The 12,420-nt window shown below is 31.7% G+C and overlaps 2 protein-coding genes across 2 annotated transcripts in view; one reads left to right on the forward strand and one right to left on the reverse strand.

The window, feature by feature from the left end:
• LOC131846352 (adenylosuccinate lyase-like) overlaps nt 1-12,420 on the reverse strand; it is a 51,656-nt gene that overhangs the window by 5,825 nt on the left and 33,411 nt on the right. The window lies entirely within an intron of this gene.
• Nucleotides 1-12,420, forward strand: part of LOC131846354 (uncharacterized) — a 43,672-nt gene that overhangs the window by 624 nt on the left and 30,628 nt on the right. The window contains exons 2-3 of the mRNA XM_059195629.1: nt 10,831-11,027; nt 11,692-11,821. Coding sequence (XP_059051612.1) covers nt 10,831-11,027; nt 11,692-11,821 — 327 coding nt within the window. The remainder of the gene's footprint in view (nt 1-10,830; nt 11,028-11,691; nt 11,822-12,420) is intronic.

The following is a 12,420-nucleotide window of genomic DNA, read 5'->3' on the forward strand; positions in this document are numbered from 1 at the left end:
TAGATAACTAAATAGCCTTTCAACAACTAAATAAAATAAAAAAATGTTTAAAGATATTAATATCAATTCAATCTCCTTCTGGTACGAATTATGCCACATTTCTCAAATAACAACCAACGTACATTTTATAGACGAATTGATAATAACAGAATTTGTTTACTAAATCCCAATGAAATCACTCCACTTGGATCCTAATATCCTAATCCTAAGTGGTTTCGGACAATGCGGTTTCAGAGGAGCTACCTAACGCGTACACTTTAGATTGTAGATTAAACCTATCTGCCGAGATTTTCTAGAGAGACTACAGCCTGGGGTTCTTCAAGTATAAGTATATTAAGGTGTCTTAAGGGACGCCTACGCGCACGTGACACCCCTGGTGTTTCAGGTGTCCATAGGTTATGATAACCTTTTATCATCAGATGAGCATGCTCATGTTTGTTTGCCATCGTCGTAGTATAAAAATAATGTAAATTGGCTTTTTCGAGAACAGCCTGTATAATTTTATTTTAAAAGACAAATATTTAATTTTCATATATCGTTATGATTGTTATCCTAGACGGGATACCCAGAGATATTGTCAACATCAGCTTTAAGATGAACTCAACACTTGATATAACCACCCTCACATGATCCTCAGTATATATCCAATGTAATATATATACAGTAAAAGTAGCTCAGTATATATAGTAAAAGTAGAGGGCAAGTCGTATCGTGGTCGTTCATATTAATTTAAATTCTTAGTTTGTTCTTGTGTTTACATCGTTGGATAAATTACACAAAGCATTTTTATGTTGGTCATATTCAAATTTATGATCTTTCATTCAAAGTACGGGTAATAAACACAGCGAGAAAGAGACAGATAGATACCACGTGTATTTGTACAATTAATGAGTAACTTCGATCTATGAGAGACATTATGAATGAATATACAAGATGTGTTTTTAAAAATGAATCATTCTTCATAGTTTCACATTAAAACTATTCATTATTCAAACAAAACATAGATATTAGTTAAACACCATAGTGATATTTTGTACAAACTTATCTGCAGTTGTCGTTGCGTACAGAATAAGACTGTTTATTTAATGATTAGAATGTTTAACATGCTGAAGGCTCGCCTTTTAAACAGCACCATGGACATCACGTGTCTCGTTTCTTTTAATGGATGAAATCAGATGATGCACCCGCCTGTATTAACGGTTTACGCTGGCGAGGCACCGGTGGAGTATGATAGGACGAATATGTGATCAGGTCAATTACCCTATGGTGACAAATTCACCAGGAATTATCATTAAGAGTTCTAGGGGGAACCGCGTGGAGATTACTGACACTAACAAGCCGGTATCTATTATATATCATATTTCGACTGCTTGATGGCTGTAATAGGTGAGACAGAGACACTAGAGTTGAGGGACGGGCAGGGGTACTTACAATAACATAACATTGAATGTACTAAAACGATATCAGATGGTTTTTGGGAAGAAATATTCATGTTGGCATCCACTTATCTTACTGCCAATTCTCTATGTCGGTCAGTCGGCCATTGTCTCTGATATTCTTGATTATTTTTGAGTTTGTCCTCATTTTTATTTATTTTTATGTTCCTTGTTTTTGGTTTAAACATCAAATCTTTTCAGTATTTAATGTTCAGGTTAGACGGTTTACTTATACCATACAAAATATTAGTGTTTCTCGTGCATATACATAATGGACCATTTGAGCTTTACATTGGCTTTGCAAAAACTGATCCTTTGTATGTACTTCGTTCTCTTCATTAGTACAAAATAAACTGAACACTCAATATCTGAGAATAACAGAAATATTTACAATAACATTTTCAGATGAATAATTCAGGTAATAATAATATATAGACCGTGAATAATTGTATATGAGTCAATAAATTCAAGTGAAGTTTATAATAAAAATTAAAATAATACGTATTAAGTAGAAACGCTATAAGCAGGTATGTAAGTGTTATCGTTGAGATAACTGATAAGGTTCGATTGACATTGTTTTTGCGAATTATAGACAGAATAGACAAACAAAAGATCAGATTTGTCATATATAGCGAAAAGTTACTTCCACCCTTATTCTTAGACCAATATTGCAAGAGGACTGTTTGGTATTGCCCACAGAATTGGTTCCCCCGCCCCAATTTTCAAATTTAAAAAAAAAAACCTCGCCCAATAAAAAAATCTGTATACTGAAGACCATTTTTAGACAGCTTTTATTTAAAACATTTCCTCCGGTTTTTTTTTCTTTTATAAATACTACGTTAGGTTCGCGGCAGAGTTCATTTCTTATAAAAAAATTGTATTTGTGAAATTTCGAGATTTCTCTGTGGAATTTTACTTTGAGATTTATACACACAAGTTTATACCGTAATACATATTGTACTGTAAATAATGCACAATATATTTTTTACTTGCTTTAATCAGTCTTTATAGCCTCATTTTCTTATCTAGTTGATAGCCTCGCCTTGTTGATATTTAATTTCTTTTACGTAACTGGAATGCCAAACAAAACCAAACAACAATGGTTTTATATATCCTCAGGATAAAGGGTGTATGAAAGTATACACTTTATCCTTGCGAAGTAGAATATTCCGTTTATGCATGAGTGGGCTACAATCACATAATATGCGTAGTGGCGTTTTCTCTTCAACTTTCAACTACAAAATCTACAAATGTTTCTTAAGCATAGACCTTAGTGCTTAACTCTAATATAACTGTGTATAATATGTATATGTACTCTATTATAATGTATGTATATGTAACAATGTTGTATGAATTAATATATTGTAATCAGAATCAATACAATTTGTAGATTACCAGCACGTAGACGTAGGATCTTAAAGTTAATTCATAAAAAAGGATGTTGCAAGATTTGTATTACTAACAAACCTAAATACTCTTAGTCACATATTAATGTGTACAGGCACAGATAAGAGCAGTGTTGCCATATTAGTGTTGTCACTACTAAATCTGGTGGATTTGTTACTGAAAAATGTAGGGATTTAATACGCAGCGCTGATAAATATAGTGAAACACAAAAGTAAAATATGTATACAATTGGTAAAAGTAAAAGGCAGGAAAATTTACAAACAATAGAAGACATCGAATACACTACCTTTCTAAATATCTATATTCATGTCTATATAGCCAGATAGAAATTTAGTAACCAAATTTCTAATAAAAAAAATGTATAAATCAATTTCCAAAATTCGTAGAAAGTTATATTACTTATGAGACTAGACTTTAGGATATTCGTAACAGTCGCTATTTATTAGATTCAGATTTAATTATTTATTTAGATTTAGTCATTTTACGCAAAGTATAATTTATTGTTTTTTTTTGTAATTTCATTGATGATACACGGTTAAAAACTTGATAGTTTTCTAGTGGTTTTTGTTACTCCTTGTAGTGATTTGACCAAACATATTGGCAACACTGGTTATGAGTAACTCCATTGATATCAGTTAAGGTGTGTTTGTTTAACACCATTACAACGCACGAAGGCTAATGTACTACCTATATTGAAGACTAGTGCGATCTGCGCCATCTATGGTAATCAAATTGACATGGAATACACCACATCAGAACATTTTTTTTATCTCTAGCATAGATTTTGGAATTTAAGTTAATTTTAGAAACCCGTCCCAAGAGGCTGTTAACCCAGTTTCCCGAGGTTGGTGCCGGGGCAAAGGGGATCACCCCGAGGTCCCAACCCTCACCCCTTGGGGGTTCAGAAATTCTAAATACTTATCAGGAAGGGTTCAGATGCTGATGTACTGAAATACATAGAAGTCTTTTAAAAACAATATAATCACGGATATTATCTGATGAATGTCCTTGATACCATTTCCTGCGCTACCGAAATACAGGTTGAAAATGAAGTTGCTTGACAGCTGAAAAGGTAGACGAATTACCCACGAAGACGACTTTTTAAGATTACTTCAAATATAACTTATAGAAATACAGTATGCATATTATATACCTATATAAAATATAGACCATTCCAGAATTCATTGATATTCATGGGATGTATGGTGTATGCGTGGCTCCTTGAATTGAATACCATTATAGTTATAGGAAAACAAACAATAGTTCTCTAGGGTATAGACTACCTTGATTATGCCCATTATTCTATCCATTACAGACGTGACCAATTTGCTTTGATTATTTATTTTTTATCCGTGTGGTTGCGGAGTAATAATAAAATGTGTTACTATTTTCATTCTAAATAGCTGATAGTGAGTAATAGGAACTTTATTTCTAATACCATCAACATTTTTGCTAAAAAACATAAAATACTAATACATATATCCAGATACCTAGTTTGTGTACATAGATGACGGCTACAAGACACGGTCCGCACTGGAAGCCATAATTCCTAGTGAATTTGCCACTATGGGCTAACTGACCTGACCTCATAGTCAACTTATCATCCTCCACTGGGGGCCCGCCAGCGTACACCATTAGCGCAGGCGGGTGCACTATTCCATTGTTATCCATTACAAAGTTATCAGCTAGTCAAAATTGAGAGAAGATTAAGAATGATTGGCACAATCATTGCAAAAGATTATTTAATTCGGAAGTCGTAACGTTTGAATCAATGTTTCCTGCGAACAGTGAAGACAATTAAACTTTATTACGATTACAGCTGTAATCATCAGCTGTCGGACATAGAGCATTAATTGTAGAATTACAGACACCAGCGTCGACAACCGACGGCGAAAGTATCGATAAACGAACCGACATGTTTATAATTCTTTGATCTGTGTGTATCAAAGGAAGTTTACAAATATTACATGTAGCGGAACAAACAAATGAAAGATGACATGCTATTCGCATGTCACACACACAATATAATGGTTAATTTTTTAATTAAGTACTAGTTAAATTTAATTTACTACTGGGTAAGGGACAATACATATGTTTAATAACGTGGAGTAGTATCTAAGATTTAAATTACGAAAAAACTATACGTTAATAGAAAAAATACGGGTGTACATCTATATTTATAACGATTACATACAAAAATGATGACAATCGGTCTAGAATTAGTGAAGGCTTTTGTTTTAAAGATGATTAAAAATAACTACTTGAAATTTTATTAATTTATTAACTAAAATGAAAAAATTTAAAATAAAAACCAACATATAAAACAGACGGTTCTCAAATAATCTCAAGGAAAGAACTTGTGAAATATCATTCCGTTACAAAGACAGTTTTTTAAATAAAATATCTGACAAATACATTTTTGACAGATATTTCGGAGTTACTTATTACAATACTGTATTACATATTCTGTGGCGCGGACATGAGTTACGAGCGTGAGTTAACTCATGACCCGACCTCTATGACTAATATGATCCTAACTAAATGCAGTCATCCGGTGTGAGATGTGGGTGCTCCAATATACTTACCTATAAGATATATTTATTAATTTTTATTATTACTACCTGATCCGAGCAACTCACTTAATTTGTAGACGAATGATGTAGACGCATCTCACTTAATTTGCCATTTATCATTATATTTCGCCCAAATTTACATATTTTTTTAAATTATATAGCCTATATATTATTCTAATGTATAAGCTACATTACCGTAAAGTTCAGTATCAAAATCCGTTCTATAGTTTCCGCGTGCAAGAGTAACAAACATACAAACATCCATCAATCCATACTCAGAAAATTTCGAGTTTATAATATTAGTAAGACTTTTATTGAATTTTAAAATACAATTACAAAATTAGTTAAATTCTGGGAGCAAAGGTGAATTTATCTGTAAGGGCCTACCCTTAAATTAGATGACACATTGAGGGGGAAGGAGCGGATCGACAAAGGTATTAAATATCGTCACATTTTAAAATCTAATATAGACTTAGTATTAAAACAAGTAATTTGACTAATACTTAATTAATACTGGTTTACTAGTTATTTGCGTACTTAAGAGATGTTCTAGTCAACCCAATACAGTGGCTTAGACTTACCTACACTTACATAAAAAATCATGTAAACATGTAGGACATTTTAACCCCTTATGAAGTAAAGTTTTTGTAATGATATTTTTCCAACCGACCAGTTCAGTATACAGATTCGATTAAGAAGTACTGGCTAGAAACTCCACTGAATTTCTTTTTTTTATTTTAGTATGTACATTATATAATGTCTATACAAAATATCTCATCAATTAAGTCATCATCAGATTTCAGTTTTAAGATTGACAGATTAGATTTTTTCTCGCCACTTTCACATGACTTTATTAGGTAAAACGCCTTACATGTTTAGTTACATGACCCTAAGTTCAATGAAAGTAACAACCTAATGAGTGATTGAGTGATTGAATGATTGATGAGTGTATAAGGTCGTGGTATCAAGATGACTAGAATGGAGGACTCACTACGATATACAAACTCGTCTAATCATCGTGTTAATCTTAATAATATTATAAACGCGAAAGTTTGCGAGTATGTATGTTTGTTACTCTTTCACACAAAAACTACAGAACGGATTTGAATGAAACTTTTCCGTAATATGCTTATAGATCAATAACATATAGGATAAAAATAACATGTGGGTGAAACCGTGTGCACAGCCAGTACAGAATATTCAAATAACGATTTTTTTTATAAAATACAACTCAAGTACCGCCAAATGATGCAGCTGATTTAGGTGTTTTTTTTTTATAATCGGTATTATTTTTTTTAGTTCCCTTTTTTAGTTTCTAGTTTGGTCGACTTGACATTATGTCGATTTAGGTCGATCAATATTACCATATCTTGTATATTGTTTCCCTTATCATTATAATTGTTACTGTGCATCTCATCATCTACATTTATGGTCATAAATATATTATAGAAACGAAAACTGATATAATAACCTTACTCCTAAGATTGTAACACATTGTACAAACTTACATTGTAAGTGCAGAAATACTTAAAACCCTTGATAAATGTAATGGCTGCCTAAATAAAGTTTTGCAGAATTAGTTTGATGACAAATTTAAAATACGCAAAGACTGATATATAAATACTTGAGTATGATTTCAACTTGAAACAATTTATGTTGATAACATTGGCTATAGATAAGCAAAAACAAAATTACATTTTGTTGGTACAACTAGCTGTTACCGCAACTTCGTCCACGTGGATTTAACTTTTTTTTATAATGTAGATCTAGTTTTATTTTTGAATTTTTTTAATTTTACTATGATAGGTATTACCTTATTTTTACATTTTATAAATTATATTTATAAATAAATTGCCTAACTTACTCCCATAAGGAGTAAGTTAGGATAATTTTCATTAGCTATATAGATGCGGGTGAAAGTTCCGTCAAAATCAGTCCAGCCGTTTTAGCGATTTGCGACCACAAACAGACAACAATTTTTTATATGCATTTAGCGAAAAGCTGTTAATTTGTAATTACAAACAGACACTTCAATTTTTTTTATATGTATAGATAGATTCTATTCCAAAACTAACAATACAATAATATATTTAGCAATGGTAAAGGTTATTTTTTATCAGAAAATCATTTGAATAAATTTAATTTGTTTTCTTTATTTGTCTAACAACCAATAGGTTTCAATGATGCTATGTTTCTTTTGAAATAAGATAGTTTTCCTTGACAGATTTTCAAAATTTAACAAAAACAAATGTCATCAATGAACTCTACGTGGTACTGACGGTCAGATGTATAATGTTATTTAGTTTTTGCTTCTTTGACAATGATTATGAACACGAGGTCATATGCATGGACAAGAGAATTAATAGGTACACGAAACGAAACCGCCGGTTGTTAGCTAAAATGATCAATTTTTTCTTAACCAACCTTGTTTTTTGTTCAACTTTTTTGATATTTGACACCAAATTTTTGTCTTAATCTCCGGGTGATGACGTGACTCAAGTGGTGTTGACGCGTGTATTCCTTATTGTATTCTTCCCTAATTTCCTTTCGTTGTACAGGAATTTAAAGTATTAATTATATATTCTCGTCTTCTAGACAAGAATACGAGAACATACGCATCAAAGATGTTAAAGACGATTCTTTCAAAATCATCCGGATGTCTTCTTCAGGGTGAGTGCGGTAGAATGCATTCACAGCATCTCGACTCGCACGAGTTGAGAAATGTCAGATAAAGTCGAAACAATTGTACCATGAATCGAGGCAAGAGTTAGCCTCTGCTTACCGCAATGGGAAACAGCCGTGATGATATGTATGTACTGGCATTATGCAGATATAGCTTGATCGATATTACCTTATCATACATTGTTTATTATTGCACAACCAACTGTTATTCCTCAATATTATTATTATATATTCATTTCATTCATTTATTTTACTCAAAAATAAAGAACAAAAACTAAATCTGATGATGTCGAAACAATTGATAAGAAATACGAGATCATACTTTAACGGTCTCAGTGATCTAGCGATTTAGCATACCCCTTCACACCCGGTAGTCGCGGGTTTGATCCCTTGCACGGTGCAAACATTTATTTAAGTGTAGTACCCATAACACAAGCTCTGCTAACTTAGGCGCTGTATATATTGTCCAGGGTTATTATAATTATTATAGTAAATTCATTAAATTTCCGTATACAGTCATAAAAATATTTGTATAAAAATAAACATAAGTTTAGATGATAACTTAGCACAACAATATCCTTATTCTAATAAAATTGTATTTTAATTTAATATCAAATATTACTAACTATGCAATGTATAATTATGTCAATACTTTAATAATTATTTACTTGAAAAACTGTAGTCAATACTTATCAGTAGGTATTCTTATCAAGCGTATGATACCACTTATCGATTTACAGATAGATGTGCTATATGAAGTAAAATGCGTACTTTTATTGTGCTGCTTTAGTATTTCTATTATAAGTTAATAGCTATCGGTTCCAACTTTGCGATGAGTCTTTTAACTAAGTTATACATAATGTTGACAATAATAAAAACCCTGGACAATTCTCATAGCAACTTATAGTTCCAAACAAATCAGAGCTTGTGTTATGAGTACTATACAACTAACATATATACTTAAATACATACTTATACATAGCAAACACCCAGAATAATACAAATAATCATACTCATGAAAACTGCTGTACTGCGCGAAGATTCGAATATGTACTCTAGTCCCATTGGCCAGTTTTACATCTAAGTTTTTCTACTTTCATGAGCCTCGTGCATGCTCGATTAAAGAGTCTAGTGAAAGCTGTCTAAGTTAGATATATTTCTAGATCGACTATTTAGAAATGTCTTAAGGCTATAATTTTTAGTCACACAAAATCTTAAATTTGTAAAATAGAACAATATTTTTTAAAAGAGCAACATGCAAGTGTCCAACAAGGACAATCTTTTTAGCTTAACCTGCTTTTTGAATTACCGGTCGAATAAAAAAAACATTCTTTTATTGAGTCTATTTGAATAAACATTATTTATATTTCTAAACCTTACAAAAATATATGATATAGCTGTAAACTGCGACTTTATCTGGTATTTTTAGTTAAAGACAGCCAAAGTTCTTCTTGGTGATTTAACCTATCTTCACGTAAGATTAAAGTATGATCAGCCATTCATTTATAGTATTAATATGGTGTATGTATAGTAATATACATAGGTATAGACATATTTTACAAAGAAATGGATGAAACAGTTTTGATATCATGATAAGCATTATCATAGTATGATAACTTGATTAACGCGATTAGTCACTGACGAGAATTCAACTATGGAAGGGAAATAACAGGAAGTAGATATTACTAATCATAAAGACTATGAAATAATGCATTATACATCCTATATGCTCATTTATTTCACTAATTAAGAAATGATTCTACTGTCAAACAATTGAACGTTGGTTTATAATTATAATCTTTATTTAAAATTTAATTTAATTATAATATTTTAATAATTACATCTTAATCTCCCGAAATATTTTTTAAAATATAACATTCGAAGTCAAAATATTATATGTGGACGGTGGATTAGAGATCCATATCAATACTATATATATATATGTGAAATATATATATATATATATATATTGTCTGTCTATTTGTTACATTTTTACAATTTGAAACGAAGTGAAAGAAATGAGATAGATGGTATTACGAGGACAGATATAGTTAATTTTTATCTTAAAAAATAATCTGGATGGTGTGCGATATCGGGGAAAGTTACTGCAAACAAAGTTGCGGGTAACAGCTAGTATTATTAATGCGATGTATATCTGTCTGTTTGTTACCCTTTCACAACTAAATGACTAAACTAATTTTATTGAAATTTCTTAAAAAGATATTTGATAAGCTATCTTTATCTCAGAAAAGGTCAATCAAGTAGTTTCTTAAAAATATTGCCTTCATATTGACGGCTTGTTCCGATAGTCGTGAGTTCGATTATTACTACTAGTACTAAAACATATTACTGAGTACTAAAATATATATCTATGTACTAGCTGACCTGCGCAACTTCGTCTGCGATTCATTTTCTCACCTTTTGTAATATTTTTCATTGCAACTCCGCTCCTATTAGTCGTAGCGTAATGTTATATAGGTTAGCCTAATATAATAAGCCTTCCTCGACAAAAGGACTATCTAAGACAAAAAAAAATTCAATTCGAGACAGTACTTCCTGAGATTAACGCGTTCAAACAAACAAACAAACAAACTCTATAGCTTTATCAATTATTTAGTATCCGTAACAGAAGCTTTTGGTAGCTTAACTTTTGTCTAGATGGCGCTGCGTGAATTGTCCTGTGACTATTATTATTATATTGAATAATAGAACAATAATAAATCTCATTCCAGGTATTGAACATCATAATCTTAGTTTTGTACCGCACGGGATACAATGGCGAGTTCCTTGGAGTGGGTGGTACTTGGAACCTGAATGAGGAGAAGAATCCTGACGCTGAGATCGTAGCGTCAGGGGTCATAGTGGGATACCTCATATACACTCTGGTTCAAGTTGTCACATACTTCTTCGGCACCACTGAGCATAAGAGGTGAGCATACGTTTGTGATTATGTAGATACTTAACGGACATGGGGAACGAGTAGAGATGCCACGAGACAATCCATATATATTGAGTATGAGAAGTATTATAAACGATTTTGGTATATAGAAATTGTTCAAAATAATAATAATAGCCCAGAACAATTTAAACAGCGCCATCTAGTCTCAAGTTACGCATGACTTGTCTTATGGGTACTAGGCAACTAATAGACATACCTAAATATTTTTTTTGTAAATTCATACAAAATATACACAAAAAAAGACACCTAGACAATCATACTCATGAATGCATCAAGATGTGAAGAATTGAACCCGTGACCATTGGAGGTAAGGCGGAGTGTTAAACTGCTAGACCACAGAGAATACTATGACGTACGAGGTTGGAGAGTCAAATTTAGTTAATGTACAAGATTATATAAGGTTTTGTATCTGAATAAATGTTTATCGCCTATTTTAAATCCATCAAAATATATTATTAGGAAAAATGCTATTTTAATTAAATTTTAAAAATAATTAGTAAATCCATAAACAATTTAAGATTTGACTTAACCTAATTGTCTGTCATGGACTTACAGTTATAAAGATATATTAATTCCATCCTTACGATTGGATAAAAAGATATATGATTTTACACAGCATTCGTGGACCTTACAGAGCCCTGTCAGATATTGTGATGAACTTCGTCGGAGTGTTCATGTGGATCGCAGTGGGTGCTGTCGCCCTCCACTACTGGGGGGGATACCAGGGAGAGCAACAGTTCCACTTCGTCTATTCGGAGAAACAAGTAAGTAGAATTCATCTCTCTATAATTACTAATTGGTGGTCAAGTGGCCGAAATTCAAGCATAATTAATATAACATTCAGTAAAACTATAAACAAATAATATTAGTCTATTCTTAATTTGACTACAGACTTTAAGAATACACAAAGGAGTATATATGCATGTGTGCATTTGACACACAAGCATACAGACATATACTTTGGTTTAGTGGTAGTGTGTGTAATGTTTTTTTATAGTACTTTATGTTTAATGTATTTTTGTGTATAATTAAAAAAAAATATTAGCGATCTCCACTGCTTCTCTATATAAACTATAAGTGTGCAACCTTTGCAGTGACCCTTCGAATCGTAAATTCAGCCAAGAGCAAGAACTCTTCAAATCCAAAGAACTGTTCTTTTGAGTATGTTACAAAACTTGACATATTTCAAATTTGTGGGAATAATCTTTTTCTTTTATTTCTTCTGTTGCTTAATATCGGGCTAGTGTTAAAATAGTAGTAGTTTTACAACTACTAGAATTAACGACTAATGCTAAAATTTGTGAAGAAGAAAATATACTACAAAAATACGGTACTGAATAAGTTACTCATTGGAAATTGTTTT

The sequence above is a fragment of the Achroia grisella genome, unplaced genomic scaffold (genome assembly GCF_030625045.1).
Source record: "Achroia grisella isolate CSIRO2021 unplaced genomic scaffold, CSIRO_AGI_Agris_v1 utg509, whole genome shotgun sequence".
Classification (NCBI taxonomy): domain Eukaryota; kingdom Metazoa; phylum Arthropoda; class Insecta; order Lepidoptera; family Pyralidae; genus Achroia; species Achroia grisella.